Source organism: Notechis scutatus, chromosome 3 (assembly GCF_049901735.1).
Source record: "Notechis scutatus isolate UNSWTSFEM ecotype Mainland chromosome 3, rNotScu1.2, whole genome shotgun sequence".
NCBI classification, from domain to species: domain Eukaryota; kingdom Metazoa; phylum Chordata; class Lepidosauria; order Squamata; family Elapidae; genus Notechis; species Notechis scutatus.
In genome coordinates, this window is record NC_142011.1 from 188,206,783 (window position 1) to 188,225,516 (window position 18,734).

Here is an 18,734-nt window from a genome sequence, read left to right on the forward strand (position 1 = left end):
GAAGTCGTATTTCCTGCAATCAAGTTTGGTGCGATTAACTTTGACTTTGTATCTATTGTTTGCTCTTGTATTGTTATGGTTGAAGCTGAAGTATTCATTGACGGGTAGGACATTGCAATGCATGATTTTATATACTATACTTAGATCGGACCGAAGGTGATGTAGTTCTAGGTTTTCTAGGTCTAGAATTTCAAGTCTGGTGGCATAAGGTACTCTGCAATGAGTAGAGGAGTAGAGAACTCTTCTTGTGAAATATTTCTGGACTTTCTCAACTGTGTTAATATCAGATACGTAATGTGGGTTCCAGACTGATGAGCTGTATTCGAGTATTGGTCTAGCAAATGTTTTGTATGCTCTAGATATTAGTGTAATATTACCAGAGAAAAAGCTACGTAAGATTAGGTTAAGAACTCTTAACGCCTTTTTGGCTATGTAGTTACAGTGGGCTCTAGCACTTAGATCATTAGAGATGAGTACTCCAAGGTCTTTGACAGAGTTTGGATCATCAACAAGGTCTTGACTATTCAGCCTATATTTTATTTTCTGATTTTTTTTCCAATATGTAAGACAGAGCATTTGTTGAGATTTGAAGTTGCCATTTGTTTGACCATTCTGATACATAGTCAAGGTCTTTTTGAAGGATAGCAGTATTGTCTGTGATTTTGAATAGCTTTACATCATCAGCGAAGAGAATGCAAATTTATTCAACTCCAGCTTATTCAGAACAACTGAATTATTGTTTTACTGTATTTCAATCCTACTAATAAGATGCAGGCCTGAACATTTTTCTTGGTTGTTATTTTCTTTTAAAAATAGACAATATAGTAATATGCTAGACTTTCAAGAATGTAGGGAAGACTTGATTACATATCATTTAATTGCATTTATGTTCTCTAAACAGGTGGAGTCAAGAGATTCTTTGAATACTGTGGCCTTGAAGTTTGATACTACCCCTAATGAATTGGTGCAGTTAAACAAGCTGTTTTCCAGAGCAGTTGTTCCTGGACAGGTATTGTCTATTACATGAGATAAATACAGTAAAACTAGATGAAGAGTAATCAATAGTTTATTGAACATTACATCTATTCCTTCCTTTGGCGATGATTATCTTAACATTAGCGGATCAGGAAGAAGGGATAAGCAAAGAACTCGCTGGCTTGTTACTATCAAAGCTGATACGAAGATGAACATCCAACAACTGAAAGAAGTTATGCTTGACAGGGTAGTATGGAGAACTCTTGCTTATAAAGTCAACAAGAGTCAGACATGACTGAATGGTTAAAACTAACTAATTAATCTTGTGACATGGAAGAGAATTGTAAAATATTGGGGAGTAATACAGTGGAGCCCCTGACACAAATAAATTGGCATCAAACCTTAAAATTTGTTTGGGTACAGAATATGGCAGGAGTAGGTTTGGTTTAAAGCTGAAACTCCAGATCCGCTTTGAAAGTTTAAATAGAAAATAATCATGGTTACAAGTTATCCTAAGTAATAGGACAATTCTGTAATTCAAGAATGAGGGCATATATTTAACATTTTTCAAAGTTTTATTAAAAAATAATTTATGTACAGATTCTATAAAAGGGAAATAAAGTCTTTGTTGGAGTAAACATATCATGAATGAAATTTATATCACATATAAATGTGGATATGAAATCTAAGCAAACTCTAAAAAGCTAATTGAAGATAAACACAGTAAAGTATGTATTATCCACAAGGCATTTCATGAAATATCTGACAATATAATAACTTCTGTACCAGTTCTAAATGCCTACTGATCTATGCAAAAACAAATTTTTGATCACAATATTAAAAAGTTTGCAGTTCTCTGCAAGACATTTATGCAGATACGTCTTTTTGAGCCTTGTGCAAATAATGTTTTACTTTTTAAATTAATAATATATAAATCAGTTAAATCAGATTTAATCAACATGTGTTTTTATAGGTGTTATATGTTCCTGATCCAGAGTATTTTTCCAGTGTGGAGAGTTCCCCCTCACTTAGTCCTGAAAGTCCTTTGTCACCTACATCTTCAGAAGCTGAAGCTGAGAAGACAGCTGTAAGTGTGTAAATATTTCTCCCCCAAGGACGTATTCCTGAAGAGTAGTCAAATTGTAGTATGCAGGCCTCATTGATCTGATCAGAACTGAGACACACTGATATAAAAATCTATTTCCATTTTCAAATAGTTTTGAATGTTGATGTGGATGTTAACAGCACTGTCTTGAATGTTGGTACCTTTAATATTAAATAAAACTATAATACACATTTTTCTATATTGCTTTGTGAAATACTTTCATATACCTTTCATATACCAACTTGTGATTTAATACTTCTGTGATTTAATACTTCTGTAGAATTCATTCCTAACACATATGGTAATAGTCGTTTTAAAATGACTCATTTTTATCATTTACTTGCTTTGAACCTCTCTGTTATACTACATGGGTTTGGCAAGGATAAGCCTACATTTATAAAACACATCCTATTTTTGGTTCCATCACTGAAATTTTTGTTTTTGTAGGATTCAGATGGGGCACAAAAGAAAGAAACAACAGCCATACCAGCATATCCGTGTGTTCGGTCTACAAGGGTTGTGTCATCCACGTCAGAAGAAGAGGAAGCTTTCACAGAAAAATTTCTCAAAATCAATTGTAAATACATTACTAGTAATAAGGTACACAATGATACATTTCTTACATAAAATGTGTTAATGTACCTAAATTATTTGAGAATTTTCCTTTTATTGGGATGGAATAATTTTGGTAATTAATTGATATTAGCTATAAATAGAAGTTAACCTTACAACTTTATCAAAGCTATACATTACCATACTACATTCATCCACTTTGTCACAGTAATGATGGCAATATCTAATAAAAAAACGTAGCAGCTGAGTTGAAAGATGCAACAGAAGATACACATGGATTTTTATTGACTATGTAGATAATAGAGTCTTGTCATCTTTTTATAAATAGCATATTTGTAAAGAATCTTGTATATATGCTTCCACAATCTTAATATTTAGACTGTCTTTTCTCTTCTCAGACAATAGGAAGGAATACTCATGGGCTATCTTAAAAATGTTAGAGAATTCTTATCCAGTTGTACTATAGAAACATTAATTCACTTCAGGCATTGAAATTTAATAGACACAGCCCAAACCAAGCAAGTTCCATTTAAAATTACATGTTTATTGGAGAAGAGGATGTTCCCTGAATTTAAGATGATCTTCCCAAAAGGAAGACAAACAAGAAAACAAAACCTTCACAGGCAGGAAATCCTTATAGTGTCTAACTTTCCCTCCTTATCAATTTATTATTAGCAATTCCAGAAGAATCTAATGTCTTCCTAAGAAAATGTGTGCATAGGTTTTATTGTGTGTCTGTGTGTGTAACTTACAGAAGTCACACTCTCCTCAAAAAAAAAAAAATTGAGCAGAGGCACTGTTAGAATAAGGGGAAAAAAGTACTAAATACTGCCTCTTAAAAAGATACCCCAGTTAATTAATTAATTTTCCATCTGCATTTATTCAAGATTGCTGCTCACATACGAATAACTCTTGCAGCGAATTACTCAAAATTGCATTCATATTCACTTTCCTCCTTCCAGCAAGGAAAGGCAATAAAGAAAAGAAATGTGATAGAAACTAGGTCAATGATAGCAAACCTTTTCAGCACCGAGTGCCCAAACCGGAATGCGCATGCATGCGCATGCATGTGTGCATGCTGAACACCAGAAACCCGAAGACCAGCTGGCTAGTGCACGCATGCCTGGTTTTTTGGCCATTTTGGGGGCCGTTTTTCAGGTCATTTTTGGACGTTTTCTGAACCGTTTTCAGGCCCCTTTTTGGGCTGTTTTCAGGCTGTTGTTTTTTTTTTTTTTACCATTTTCAGGTCATTTTTTTGGCCTTGAAAATGGCCTTGAAAAACGGCCTGGTTTTTGGCCATTTTTTGGGCCATTCCTGGTGCTCCAGCACCTGTGAAAACCAGTTGGCTGGTGCTCATGTGTACGTCATAAACCAGAAGACCAGCTGGCGATGGTGCACGTGCCTACAGAGAGGGCTCTGCGTGCCATCTCTGGCACGTGTGCCATAGGTTCATCATCACAGAACTAGGTAGTGGAAATGCTGCTATTCTTGAGAATACCTTTTTCTTACCCAATATGAAAAGCTGCTGCTGCTTAAAACAGGAATGATTAAGGGGCTGAAATGTGTGGGTTTTTCCTTCCCTCTCTAGTTTCCTCGCTTCATCTTGCTTGTATCAACTTCTGCTTCCTCCTTTTTTTTCATCCTTTCCTTTCTTTGACCTAATCAACAACACACAAAATATTTTTCTCTGTGGATTTTCCTCATGGTAGTAAAAGGATAAAGTAAAAACATATCAGTTCTCCAATCTGTACTAGATATAACTCAATCCATATCCTGCCTTTGTGCCTCTTTTTCCTTCTTCTGACATTTCCTGTGGAGAACTGAATAAAAGTCAAGAGTTTTAACATAACTGTCCAAAATAAATACTTCTGAATATCTGCAAGCCTAAAGGAGAAAAACCAAATTGATCTTATAAGTAAAAGCTTTACTTCAAATGAGAATTAGTTTTATTTATTTACTTGATTCTTAATTTCATTATACATATTATATATTTAGGAATGATATTTTTGAAATATTTCTTTCTAGATTGTTACATAGACTTCAGTCTATTTAGTTTCATGTGTGTGTGAGAGAGAGAGAGGGAAGGGGTGGATTTTCTTACCTTTTCCCAATCTTATTTATTGTGTATTTGATGAATCTCCCTTTACTGTTGTATACATAGTATACATCTCAAACAGTGTACAGTAGAACCTCTGGTCATGAGCACTTCTGACCACAACCAAATCAGGCATGATATTTTTCCGATTAAAATCGAATTCGATTTTTTGGGAATCGCCCGGGTGAGGGGCGTGGTGGGGCGGGCGGGCGGTGCGAGGGGCGGGCGGTGCGAGGGGCGGGCGGGCGGCGGCGGGCGAGCGGCGGGCGGTGCGAGGGGCGGTGCGAGCGCGGTCGGGCGGTGCGAGGCGGGCGGGCGGTGCAGGCGGCGCGCGCGAGGCGGGCGATTTCTTGGCGCGTGGTGGGGGGTCTCTTTTGGCCGGCCCCGATTTTTTTTTCAGAGGGGAATATCATGCCTGCAAATAGAGTTCTGACCAAAAAATTCACAATTTTTTGGGGGGTGGCTGATTTCCCCTTTAGCACCATTTTTTTTGTAAGTGCCAAATTTCCAAAATTAGGTTCAGGTCACAAATCGGGTTGGGTTTCAACCAAAGTTATGGAACAAATTATGGTCGTGACCGGAGGTTCTACTGTATATAGCACACCTTTCTGCTTCTTCAGAGCTATATAACCTTTTCAAATGCAAGTAATTCATATCTAGAAATGCAGAGGAATATTTCCTTTTTAGGTGTTTATATATTGATAAAGGCTTCATTAAAATTAACCACAATTTCGTAAAGTCTTTGAAATATGTAACATATATAACATTGATATCATTTGTTGCATGACTTATAAAATTACTGCTTTTTAAAAAATGTTTTATATTATATCAAAATATAACTGCTGAAATATTAAGTTTATACTAAGGTTCATTATTCAATTAAACAATTTAAATGCAAAATTATTTTACAGTACCATCTTACAATATCTCTGAATTATGGTTTAATGTAAACTAGGCAAAACTGTTTTTCCTTAAATATTATATTTTCCAGGAATTTACAATTTTTCATGGTTTATAAGAAAGCTGAATGTGTTTGTTAGACTTTAATAGAAGTGCTCAGAATTCATTAAGCAATGAAGTGAATAGGTCACTTCTAGACATAATTTGAAAAGATTTGGTTTTGATTGCAGGAAGTTTTATTGTTTTTCTCCTTATCATAGGGAACTGTCACCGGTGTGCTCCTAGTGACACCAAACAATATAATGTTTGATCCACATAAAACAGATCCCTTGGTTCAACAAAATGGCTGTGAAGAGTATGGTATCATGTGTCCAATGGAAGAAGTGATGTCAGCTGCTATGTATAAAGATGCTGATGGCAAAATACAGGATTCGTTACCCATGTAAGATAGATTAGTGTATGTATGTGTACACATCTCTATCTCTCTGTGTGGGAGTCAAATGAAAGAAATTGCATTTGCATGGCAGCTGTATACAGTAATCATCAAATATCCCTATGTTGTTTTCCTGAGACAAAAAAAAACAAAACCCCACACCACTGTTTTTATGAACTTTTGGGACAAAGAAGTTTGGAATTACTAAATAAGTTTTTGAGAATTACACCAGAGCTTTTAAAATTAGCACAATTTCCTTTCTATGCAGAAGCATTAAAAACCAAAGTTTATGAGGAGCTTACTAGTCATTGAATCTAAATTATTATTTTATGGCTTTTAGAAAGTTACTTGAGGCATATTTTCTGATTTGACATGTTAACCAGATTCTCATATTATATACATGGCTTTGTGACCAGATTTATTAATCACTTTTAATAAAATATTGGTTGTTTTTGTGACACAATTTTGTGATATAAGTAGAACTTTGTTTCATTTATTAGTATGGAATTCTCCATGCAAATTCTTTTCCATAGGATTTGCCCCAAATAAAGGTTTTTTAAAAGCCTGTAAGTACAAAAATATAAATTGGAAAATTGTTTTTTTTCAACAACTTGCAGAAGTTAAATTACCTACAGCAACTACAAGAATGAGGAATTCTGTCCCTCATAAGGTAGCTCAGCGAGTTACTTACATTTGAATATAAGATATAAGACTATTCTATAAAGAATCCTTTCCTGTGCTACAGATGGGCTACAAATTAGGCTTTATCCATTGTATTCCACACATGGAATATAATGCCCACAGAGCTGTGTCTGGCTCTCTCTTTTCTAACATCCAAGTTTTTAAAAACCATCCTTTTTAAGTAGGCTTATGATACCTAGCTATTGTAAGTGCCATCCTGTTTATTTGTACTTGTGTTTTATGTATTTATTAAACACAACTGGGATACCTCTTTGTTTTATTGTATACCACTCAAGCTAATAGAATTGAGTATTATAGACAACTTTTGCAATAAATAAATCTTGTCCACTGCTAATAGGGTGGGAGGTGGGTGATGTTCTCTACAGAGATATGTTGCATAACTGTTTAATGAATAGTTATCAAACTGGTTCTATTAAAATGATCCCAGTTTTAAAAAAAAGTTATGTGCATTTTGTTTTCTCAGGTTATAACACAGAGGTCTTCTTTACTTTTTAGTGATGTAGGTCAGTTATCTGTAAAAGATCTCTGCCACTTCAAGAAAATTACCAGAAGTAATACTGATGAAATGGAATTAAGAACGAGAGATACAGGAAATGATAGTGCCAGTACTGCTCCAAGGAGTACAGAAGAATCTCTGTCAGAAGATGTTTTCACTGAGTCAGAACTGTCTCCTATTCGGGAAGAGATTCTGGATGATATTCGACAAGACAAATCTTCTGGAGCTTCGTCTGAATCTGTCCAGACAGTAAACCACACTGGCAGAGAATATGTAAAGGATATTTTAGACTCTGTTAATAATATTGGGAATGTAAATTCCAATGGAAAACAGCCTTTGAATGATGGTAGTACTTCTGTTAATGATACTGTGGACTCAAAAGCAGTGGAGAAAGCAATAGAAGAAGTACAGAATATTGTAGAAGGATGTATTTCTGATGCTGAAGCACAACATGGAACATGTCAGGAACCTGTAGAAGGAAATGTACCAGAGGATGAGCAGCATTTGGATTCTGAAAAAATTGATTCTCAAAAAGAGGCCACAAATGAAGGGGAACCTGTGAAACTGCCAACTCAAGATTCTGAGACAGACACAGAGATGCTGCGGAAGCTTTGGAAGAGCCATACTATGCAACAAACCAAACAGCAACGGGATACCATCCACCAGGAAGTGCATAAAGAAATGAAACACAAAATGACAACAGTAGATGGAACTATAGAAGGTAAGAATTTAAAGTTAATATAGTATAACAAAAAAAACTCAATAAACCTTAATTATTCTTTGTGTATATAGTAAACACTGGTTGGAAAAAATGTCATATTCCCAATTTTATTGTAATCAAAATGCATTATGGGGTAATGTGAAATGTACTATTTCTGAAGGATCTGATATCTATGAGAAAAAGCAAAAGACGGCCTAGTGTTACTTTTAGCAACATATGTCTGTATTGTGAAGAGTCTTGTCACTCTTAATAATCCGTAATCATTATAATCATCATCAATTCAGAATCAAATCTGGGTTGGTCCCAGTGACCTGACTGGCTAACAACTAGTATAAACAATAAAAACAGGTTATTCAAAAAATATTAAAACTATCCGTAATCCGTTTAAAAACACAAAATCATAATCAGCTGCAAACTTAATTTATGTTAGCTCAGTTCAACTATTGGAAGAACTCCCCATGGTTGCTGGTGCACGCATGTTGGCAAAGCCATGTGTTCAAGGCCTTCCTAGAGACTTAGAGGCTATTTTGACCCAACCTGGTTCCAAGAGAGCAAACACAAGACAAAGGCAGTAGCTCCCACCTTTTAAGATTTAATCCACGAATTCTGTTTCTTCACAGATAAAAGGCTGCTTCCAACTAATTAGCTCCGACAAGAAAGAGCCTTGCCAAGGTGTTTGTCAAGGCTGCCAAAAACCCTGAGATAAGAATTAGTTTACAAGACTTTTCAAATACTATGATGTCCACGAGGCTGAGCTTCAGAGCATCTTTGCCTTCTTCAAAGAATGCTTCTTCAAACCTGGCTTTTATCCTCTTGAAGGAGGGGCCATTACCTTGCAGCCTTACGCCCGAGTTGCCTGTGCTGCTGTAACTGCTCTCTCCTACAATCAATCCTGCGTGCACACGCACTTGGCACAGGCTCCTCAAGAACCTCCTCATCACTGCTGCCAGCCCCCACAATCTCTGAAGGCAGCAGTCCACTCCCTAATGGTCCTGGCCCCTCATCTGATTCCTCGCTCTCCTCCACCATCCGCACCTGCTGCCGGCTAACCACAACAGAGGGATGAGACCAATCTAAGATCAGGGATGGATAATGTTCCACAGGGCAGTCCCCATGGCAGCAAAGAGTCTCTTCCTGGCATCCACCAGATGACACTCTTTTGTAGATGGGACATGTAACATGGCTCTTTCTGGTTCTGGATGCTTTTTGATGGCAATCTATTCGCTGTTTTTGTTACCTTCCTTGCTACGTCCCTTACCTGGCATTCCATCTTTCATTTGCATCTCATTTATAAAATATATCAGTTTCTACTTGATAATCCTTGCCTCTTATTTTTCCAGAACTTATTGGATTCTTGCAGTCCATGGTATTCTTAGTAACCTGTCTCTATTTCCCTAATTCAAAACATTTTCAATGTCCAGTTTTCAAACTATTTCTTTATTATTAATGGCAAAAGCTTTAACTATTTGGTATCTATTGTCAGAAATATCTTTATTTTTGAGCTATGTAAGTTTGCACAAACATTAAAATGAATTAAAAGAGTCTAAATTATTAGAGTAAATTATACATAAATACAGGATGGGAATCATATTCATTCCAGGCTCATTGCCTCCTCTATTTTGAACCACTTCCCCCCAAAAAAATTAATTTCTTAAAGTAGTTTGTTGTTTATGTTAAAGATTCCTCAAAAGAATGATCACGTGTATTGGTATGCCTTTCAAACTTAATATACATACTATTTTACATAATTTATACAAAGATTATGCTGGATAAATAAAGCAAAGGTATATTTTAAATTCACTTGTTCTCTCCATTGATCATGTTACATTTCTAGATCATATAACTTTTACTTGTATTGTTGACAAAGAGCTGTTAGCACTTTTAACTGCCTCTTATGCCATTAAAGAGTTTAATGGAGGTTTCATCTGGGCCTGGTATTTTTGACTGCTGGTTTATTGCCTCCCATATCTTACTTTGCAGCGTGGCTGTTTCTGAACATACAGTATTGTTTTTACAAATGTTTCTATTTTTAGTGTCAATTTTAAATATTTTTAATAGTTTTTCCATCTCCCCTTAAGCAAATCTTATCTCAGTAGCATAGTTTCCACATTTATGTTTAATTAGTCCTACTTTTAACCATAAATTTCTTATGAAATGCTATGGTGCTAAAAGTGCTATGCGTGTTATACGCCTGTGCGTGTTATACGCCGATAAATCGGTAATTTATACAAAGATTATGCTGGATAAATAAAGCAAAGGTATATTTTAAATTCACTTGTTCTCTCCATTGATCATGTTACATTTCTAGATCATATAACTTTTACTTGTATTGTTGACAAAGAGCTGTTAGCACTTTTAACTGCCTCTTATGCCATTAAAGAATTTAATGGAGGTTTCATCTGGGCCTGGTATTTTTGACTGCTGGTTTATTGCCTCCCATATCTTACTTTGCAGCGTGGCTGTTTCTGAACATACAGTATTGTTTTTACAAATGTTTCTATTTTTAGTGTCAATTTTAAATATTTTTAATAGTTTTTCCATCTCCCCTTAAGCAAATCTTATCTCAGTAGCATAGTTTCCACATTTATGTTTAATTAGTCCTACTTTTAACCATAAATTTCTTATGAAATGCTATGGTGCTAAAAGTGTTCTGTTTCTAAAAGTTACTTCTATCAGTGTTGATAGAATATGGTTGCAGCAAGTAAGGATACACATAGTAATATGTTTCCTGGATAGTATTAGTTATTAGGACTTTTTAAATCTATATTTTGTATTTAAATACATTCATCATGATGACTTGGCTTCATGCTTTGCATTCAGGCTTAGCCCCTCCCCTTCACATGAAATTCATTTCTTCCAGAACAAAAACACACAAACATATAGAGCAGTTTGTGAGAGCACATGTTTGAAAATATGCAGGTGATTTTGATATTTGAGAGGATCATTCTTTAGAAATGTTTCTTCTGCTGGCCAATTGTTAGCCCCTCAAGATAGGTAAGGGTCAAGAGAAAAGCACAGGAAGGAATATTCTTCATTATTAATTTATGGGGTGAAATAACAAATCTTGAAAACAGACGAATTTCTCTCTGTCCCGTTTTAAAATCAGGGTGGTGTTACTTTTAGTTCTTTCTCAAACTTTTGTTTCTTTCAAACTTTTGTTTCTTTCTCAGAGTCTGGGTAACCTTTTGTGAAAGTCTCCCCTTGACAATGTCAGGGTTACATTCCTTTGTGCTGATAACATTGTCGTAAATGAATGATGCAACATTTGTTGTATGGTCATATATCATAAAAGTCAGTGGAGATAACTTTAGTCACAGTAGCTTATTTAATTGTAGTTTAGAGAGCAGGAACTCATTTGTTGCATCATATGTTGGAATGCATAGTCTGGCAACTGAGGGTTGGGCTATAGGAAGCATAGCTGCAAATGTAAGGTAATTTGTTTAATAAAGGAAAACAAGTGATGTAAACTTCCTATGTTTAAATGTTTGCATCCACCTATTTTCTTTTTCTTTTTCCCTCTAGGTTGGGGCTTAAGAAATATAGTCAATATTTTAAGACATGCAAAATACTTGTTTTGCTACAGCTCTCCCAAAATAAGAAATATGGGCCTGATTTTAGGAATTTGTAGTTTCATGGTGTCTTAAGTCTCTGCAGTGGTTTGATGAAACCATTTCACTATTTATTTTACAGATTTGAGATCTGAAATTAGATTAGAGGAGGTGTAAACAGAGAATTAGATGTTCATATGTAACCTTCTTAACTGCAAATTGCTCACCCATGTTATAATAGTTGAACTTAATATTAAGCAGAGTAACAATATCTAATCAGCTTTTAAAGGTGCATCCAGATTTATCCAGTAATTAATGTAATATTTAATAATTAGCAAAGCAAAATTGCTAACCACAGTCTGGCATTTTATCTCTTTATAAAAGGTCCTCTAATAAAAGAGAAGAGAAGACATCGATTATATAAGTTCTTGTGTCTCAAAGTCGGCAAGCCAATGCGAAAAACGTTTGTATCACAGGCAAGTGCCTTGATGCAGCAATATGCACAAAGAGATAAGAAGCATGAATATTGGTTTGCTGTGCCATCAGAAAGGTAAGATGGATATTTTCTATGTATGTTTATTGTAGAGGAAAACTTTATCTTTCCATTTCTAAATTAATATTAAATCTATCTTCATATTAAGATAATTCCACATCCTTCTGAATTTAAAGGTTACAACTATACAAAAAATATTATTTTACTGTCTCTTACCATGTCAGTGTTCTTAATTCAGTGTGTGGTTTTTTTGCTGAATTGTTGCTTGTTTCTTAATATTTTCAGAATATTTCTTAGTATACTCTGTGTTTATTGAAATTGGCCATTTTTTACTAGTGGATTAAATTTAAGTAAATGATATAAAGATTATAGCAGGCCTGACTCCTTAACTGTATATGAGATACCATTGCCTTATTGAAATGATCATCCAAACAATGGATCATTTATTATGAAATTATATCAGGCTACATTTTTTGTACTGTTCTCACAACAATAGTAATTTAGGTATTGTTTTCTTGTTAATTGCCTCTTTAAAGATAGTCTTTTCTTATCAATCAATCATTCAGCCACCATTTGGCACTGCACATATGCTATTTATGACTAATCCTTAAGTTCTGGCCATTACAGGGTCGTCTCAGTCACATGATTGTGATTTGGGCATATGACAACTGGTTCGCAGTTGTGATGGTTGAAGTGTGTTTATGGTCAGGTGCTCACCTTTTGGGACCTTCTCTGATGGCTTCTCTCAAGCAGAAGCCAGCAAAGAAGGTCACAAGTCACTCTGTTAAATCCCCCCATAAACTTCCTTTGCTCATGCCAAGCTGTGGCCTGGTAACCTTATTTTTATATCTTTTAACCAGGCTTGACAGAGTGATGCTGCCAAGGTTATTTTCCACAGTTAGTTAAGTGATGGAAATTTGATGAATAATAAGAGAATCAGAATTTCTGTAAGTCTCAATCTTTTCTGAAACAGAATGTCTTAGAATCACCACTTTCTCAGTGATATCCAGAGGAAGGATTATTAATTTTTTTCTCTTGTTATGTGTTTCTTAGAAGCATCTGCTTGGGCACTCTAGGAAGAACATGCCAGACTAGATGAGCAAACATCTGTCATGGCTGCTTATAAATTCTTAAGCTTTGATTTCTAGTATCATGTAGTTGTGTCTTTCCTGTCATGTCCTTTTCTTCTAAAGAAACAAATCCCTTGAATCAAGCTTGATTATGTTGCCTAAATACTAAGCAAGTCCTACCCAACTTAGCTAGTTGTCTAATCCTGCCAATTAGATGTGTTGTCCTATTCACTTCTTGTTTTTCCTAATGAAACTAAGAAAACCCTTTTCAGATTTATAATCTGTTGAGGATGCCATAATCGGTACTAGTTATGTGCTGAGATACTGAAAATATTGTTCACCATAGTTTTAGCTTACTTTATATGAATATATACTTTCCCTTGATTTTCAAAGAAAACATGAGTAACCGATAGTGAAAAGATAAGTGAATTACTACTTAAAAAACAATATTTCCAAGTTTGTGCACATCTGAATGGGTATCAATTTATTTTTCATTTTCCCTTTCAAAGGACTGAACATCTGTATGCATTTTTTGTTCAGTGGAGTCCAGAAATATATGCAGAAGATACGGGAGAATCAAATAGAGAGCCAGGATTTATCGTAGTAAAAAAAATTGAAACTCAGGCTGGTGAAGATTCAGTTAATGAAACAGCTGTTAAGGAGTGGGAGGTAAGTAAATGCTAGTTATCAACTTTAGAAACACATCATTTGTTTAAAATTGTTTAATTTCTGCATGGAAGAGTTTCATCAACTAATATTGTTAAGTAAAAGTTGTAAATACATGTTTATCTAATGACTGCATAGTTCAATTTTTCTCAGTGTGGAACATTAGTCTGAGTATCTCAATGTATAATTCTGTTTGCCTTTTGTGACTGTAGCAAAGGTCAGGCAGCAGTTACATGTATACATATGTAACAAATAGTTTGCTTATTTAAACATGAAAATCTAAAAGGTTAGAGGTGATTTGAAATAGTAACAAGAGCAGTAAGCATTTTGCTTACCAATCTTTAATTCCCTAGCAGCTTTTTTTTCACTGATCACTGGGAAAGAATTGGACATTTCTCAGTTGTTAATACCGCTTGTTTTCTTACTCAATTCCAGTAAAATATCTCCATGTTTTTCTCCAATTTACAAACGTTATTTCAGACTTTCAGACATGCAGTTATTAATTTGAAAAATCAGTACTACCATAATATACATTATAAATAGAGGATTTTTGGCTTATTATTACTCAAGGTGGTTTCTACATATATTAATATAGTACAAATAATATTGCAAATAAAAATAGATATGGATCTAATGGGTATTAAATACCAGAAACCTGGGAAAGTCTCTATTTTCCACAATAATAATTCAAAAACATGCCTTCCTTAATTTGCATTCATATTTTAAACAGTACATTTTTATGTGTTGTGTAATATTGTGACTAGTTTATTGTTCATCTTTATTTCAAAGCCATTTTTCAAAACAAAATCACAATATTCAGAATAGTAAAAACAATTTATAATGAGGTGTTAAAACATAAGCAATCCATTTAACACTTCAACAGACATAATACAAAAATTACAAATTAAAATGAAGATTTTAGATAATTTTGAATCAAATCAGAAGGTATTATAATGGCTTGGTGCTAATGATATCTAAACAAGATTGGTATTATATTATTTTCATGAAATTGTGAAATCCTCAATTGTTACTTGGATAGTTCAGGAACTAGAACAGTGTTACTGGGAGGCAGGTGCAGGATGAACGCCTTGGCCTATGATTCATATTCTTAAGATATCAACAAAAGGTCACAAAAATTTCAATTGCATCTAGCAGAACTGAATAGATGCCAAAATAACATGTCACTGCAGTAAAAGTGCCATAAACTACATAAGGCCCAGGAATATACCCAGAATGTATGCATACCAAAGTTCACTATCTCAAGCCATATAGATAAGGTACTCCAAAAGATTGTAATCAAGTAGGCAGAGGAGTATACAAGCATGTGGTGAATACAAAATAGTCTGTAAATACACACATGGTTTCTTCGTTATAATTTCATAACAACAATAGGAACTTAGAAATAAGTTTAAACAAAAAAATGGTGTATGTAGAAAGAGAGTCAACAGTGTCAAAATGATGGGAACAACCAGGCAAAGACCTGCCCATTTTAATGTGTATTGTACACACCAATGGGCAAGTGGCAGAATTTTGATTATGTCAGTCACAGCCATAATTTTGAAACCTTGCACAAATGTATTCCTCCCAATATTCCCATTAAATAACCATACAACAATCTAGAAGACTGCTTGGGTATTTGTTTCTATTCTGTATATTGTCCTACAAACCAACTATTCAGTTGTCAGGATGCTGAATTTTTAGAATGCCTTTTGAAAGTAGAACCTGATTTATTTTAAGACATCTTAAAGCTTAAAAAAGCAGAAAATGCATAGAGTGCATTTGTAAACTTAACCACAGCACATCAACAAAACCAACATTACACTGATCATTCTTTATGTTAACTCTTTGTTTCTTTTACCCATGCTCTGAAATTTTCCTCTGTACTTCAACTTTAGGTGTTCATAGGTCTTTTACTTTTATTGAATTTGGGTTACAATGCTACTTTGTGTTCTTCCTTTTCTTCTAAGAAGCCAATTCTTAATAATTAATTGTTTGCTGGAACAAGATATTCTTGACACCAGTATGCCAACTATTTTTAAATTAGAAGCTTCATCTCAATTTTTTTTCTTTTGAATTAATACATTTTTGTACTGGTTAACATTTGGACTGGAACACTGTCCTGATCCATTAATTGCAAGTGTCCTATTCTTAGTGGCCTCAGTATGATGCATTGGTTGTTGTTTGTTCTTAATTAATAGGTATAAGTTGTTGTCAGGATCAGTGAATGTAAGGCTTAATTTTCCTTCTAAGCCTTGGTGATATCACTTATTAACCTTTCCCAATATTTTTAGAAACTTCAGAAAAACTTTTTATCAATGCTGGGCTATGGAAATTGAACAAGATTGGTAATAGGCTGGGAAGAAAAAGTTCTTCTTTATCATTCTTAATAATATTTAAGGCACAATTATAACTGGGACAAAAAGCTGTAACCCAACATTAAGCATTTTTGTTTTTCCCCTCAAGCTGTTCACATAAAAAGTATCTCAAAGGTCTATGGCTTATTTTGTCTTGTACCACTTTTTTTTCTACAGTTCCACTGTGGTAGAACTATATAATTAGACATTTGCTTAACAAAGAGGGAAAAAATTACTGTGTATCCAAAAGAGTTTGGGGTGGACTTTTGGGGAAGAAATGGTGAACTAGGGACAGTTCTGTTAAAAGCACTGCAGCAGAATGTAGAGCTTGTGAATGGAGAGGCTCTTTGATAATCTCAGCACAAGAAGACTCAAGATTGACCACAAGCACTTCAGACAGTTGTTACTCGCAAGGCCACAAGACGGCCATCTCTAGCAAGTTGAAAGTTCTGCAAGACAAGGAAGTAACCATCTTGTTAAAAGTGCAGTTGGCACCTTCAGAATGGGGTAGCATAGTTCTTTTTCTAAAATTGCTTGTTAACTGCTTTTTAACTATTAGGAACCTTTGGATTAACAAATCTGAAACCTCCAGGTGAATTTTCTTCAATCTTTAATGAAAGAAGCTTTAAATACAAGTTTAAGGATTTATAAACAAAACAAAACAGAATAAATAGTGCAAAAGGTATGTAGTAGTTTGATTTTGGAATGTTACAAAACACTAGATGTTTGAAATGAATTTGAAATGAAAGAAATTTGGAATTAATTATAAAAGTCCTTTCCATGGGAAACTGTTTTTGTTTTGAATTTTTTGAAAAAAAACAAACATGATTGAATGAGACTTTAAAGTTGGGACATGATAGGAAACCAGTAGGAAATAAAGATTACAATTAAAGGAGGTCACTTAAATTTGCCTTACTAATACAGAATGGAGCAAAATAGCCTTGGATACATTGGCCGGTGTTAGAGTGACCTGGATAATTTTCTTACATTTGATTTACAAAAGAGATTTGTTAAAGCTTTGAAAACCTTGTGTAAGAAGAGACAAAGAAAAAAATGAAATTGAGTGTAAGACATTTGAAGGGACTAACGATCAAGATTGTTAAAAGTATAAGGGAAGACTATATAGTTGGCTTATTTGATTCAGGTTAAAACGCATGTTGTTATGTCTGATAACCCTTAATAGAACTTGCATCTTCAAAGTAGTTGTAAACATTGCCCGGGGCCTGTATGAATGCCAAATGAATTACAAGGTTTGTGGAATATCATAATTTAATTGTTACTAGCTATTAGAAAGCTATAATGTATATGCATTGATATAAACTAATGTCCTGTGGGGCTCTGTTTAATAATGCATATATTTATTTTATTACATCTTGTGTAATTCATGTGGCTGTGAAACTTCCCCCTTGAAATATTCTAAAGCAGAGGTCTCAAACTCAAGTTCATTGAGGGCCGCATCAGGGCTGTGATTGACCTCAGGGGGCCGGCCAGCCGTGGCTGACTGGGTGGGCAAGACCAGCTTGACACCACTCCCCAAATTGCTGGCATGTTTCCTCTTTACATGGGTAGACCGGGCCAAAGTCCTGCTGGCCTGATCTTTCTTCTTTGCACTGGGTAGACCAGGACAGCCTCGTGGGCTGGATCCAACCACATTTTGGGCTGGATCCAGCCTGCTGACCTTGAGATTGACACCACTGTTCTAAAGCAAGCAAGAGCAGCAGATTTTTTTTCTAATCCATTCTCGTGAAGCTGCCAAATGTATAAGGGAACAGCCAATATACCATAGGATACTGTATCACTCTAGAAGACCTCCTTTCTGCTTCTAGAATACATTGCAAAACGTAGGCTTGTATGGGAGAGAAGATGGCACTTTTTTTCTATATGCAAAATTAAAAGGAAAAGTCTTGACTTCTGATTAAACCTTTTTACAAAGGCTTAAGGAGAGTTAAACATAATTTATCATTCTAGAACTGGAGCAGAAAACCTGTTTCTGAACTAAAATTTCAGATAGTATGACCAATGGTAATATATGTTGGGAGTTGTGGTTTACAACAATTGCAGGTTAAAGAAAATTAAGTGAATTCAACAGAAGAAAAAGTTTGCACCAAGTAGGATTTGTATTGATACAGTTCTTCTCTAATTTTTGAATCCTATGTCAAATTGGTGGTAAAAGCATATTTGAAGTATTGCTTTATGCTTCAAGAACAGTAGTAATACATATAGTTCTCTTCAGCTGAGGTTTTTTTTTCCCCAGGTAGAAGAATACATTTGTTTGAACTTGTAATTCAGAAAAAAATAACTGAACTGTAAGGGTTGCCCATTAATAGCAATTAATCTCAGCAAAACCTGTTTTATTTTTATGTTTTAGTTTTATTTTTAAAAACAAAAAGGATTAGGTTTGATAAATTTCTCATTGGATTCTAAAAGAGTAGTGTGTCTCTTTAAACTTTTTTGCTCTAAAGCACTTTAGTGCACTGCAACCTCCCTTGAATAGAGAAACAACTCTTGTGCTTTTCGTGGTAATGACACACCCCAGGATGAATACTCTGCTCACTCATTAGTTGTTTATCCTGTCAATCAATTCAATGCAACTAGCACGGTAT

The 18,734-nt window shown here is 34.8% G+C and overlaps 1 protein-coding gene across 12 annotated transcripts in view; it reads left to right on the forward strand.

The window, feature by feature from the left end:
- The window catches only part of OXR1 (oxidation resistance 1), a 247,443-nt gene that overhangs the window by 202,994 nt on the left and 25,715 nt on the right, over nucleotides 1-18,734 (forward strand). For 11 of the 12 annotated variants that reach the window (XM_087962091.1, XM_087962090.1, XM_087962094.1 and 8 more), the window contains 7 exons: nucleotides 902-1,009; nucleotides 1,949-2,062; nucleotides 2,528-2,680; nucleotides 5,909-6,090; nucleotides 7,279-8,000; nucleotides 11,933-12,098; nucleotides 13,621-13,780. In XM_087962091.1, the coding sequence (XP_087818217.1) occupies nucleotides 902-1,009; nucleotides 1,949-2,062; nucleotides 2,528-2,680; nucleotides 5,909-6,090; nucleotides 7,279-8,000; nucleotides 11,933-12,098; nucleotides 13,621-13,780 (1,605 nt within the window). Of the gene's footprint in view, nucleotides 1-901; nucleotides 1,010-1,948; nucleotides 2,063-2,527; nucleotides 2,681-5,908; nucleotides 6,091-7,278; nucleotides 8,001-11,932; nucleotides 12,099-13,620; nucleotides 13,785-18,734 lie in introns of all 12 variants that reach the window. The other variant, XM_087962100.1, reaches the window with a different exon arrangement.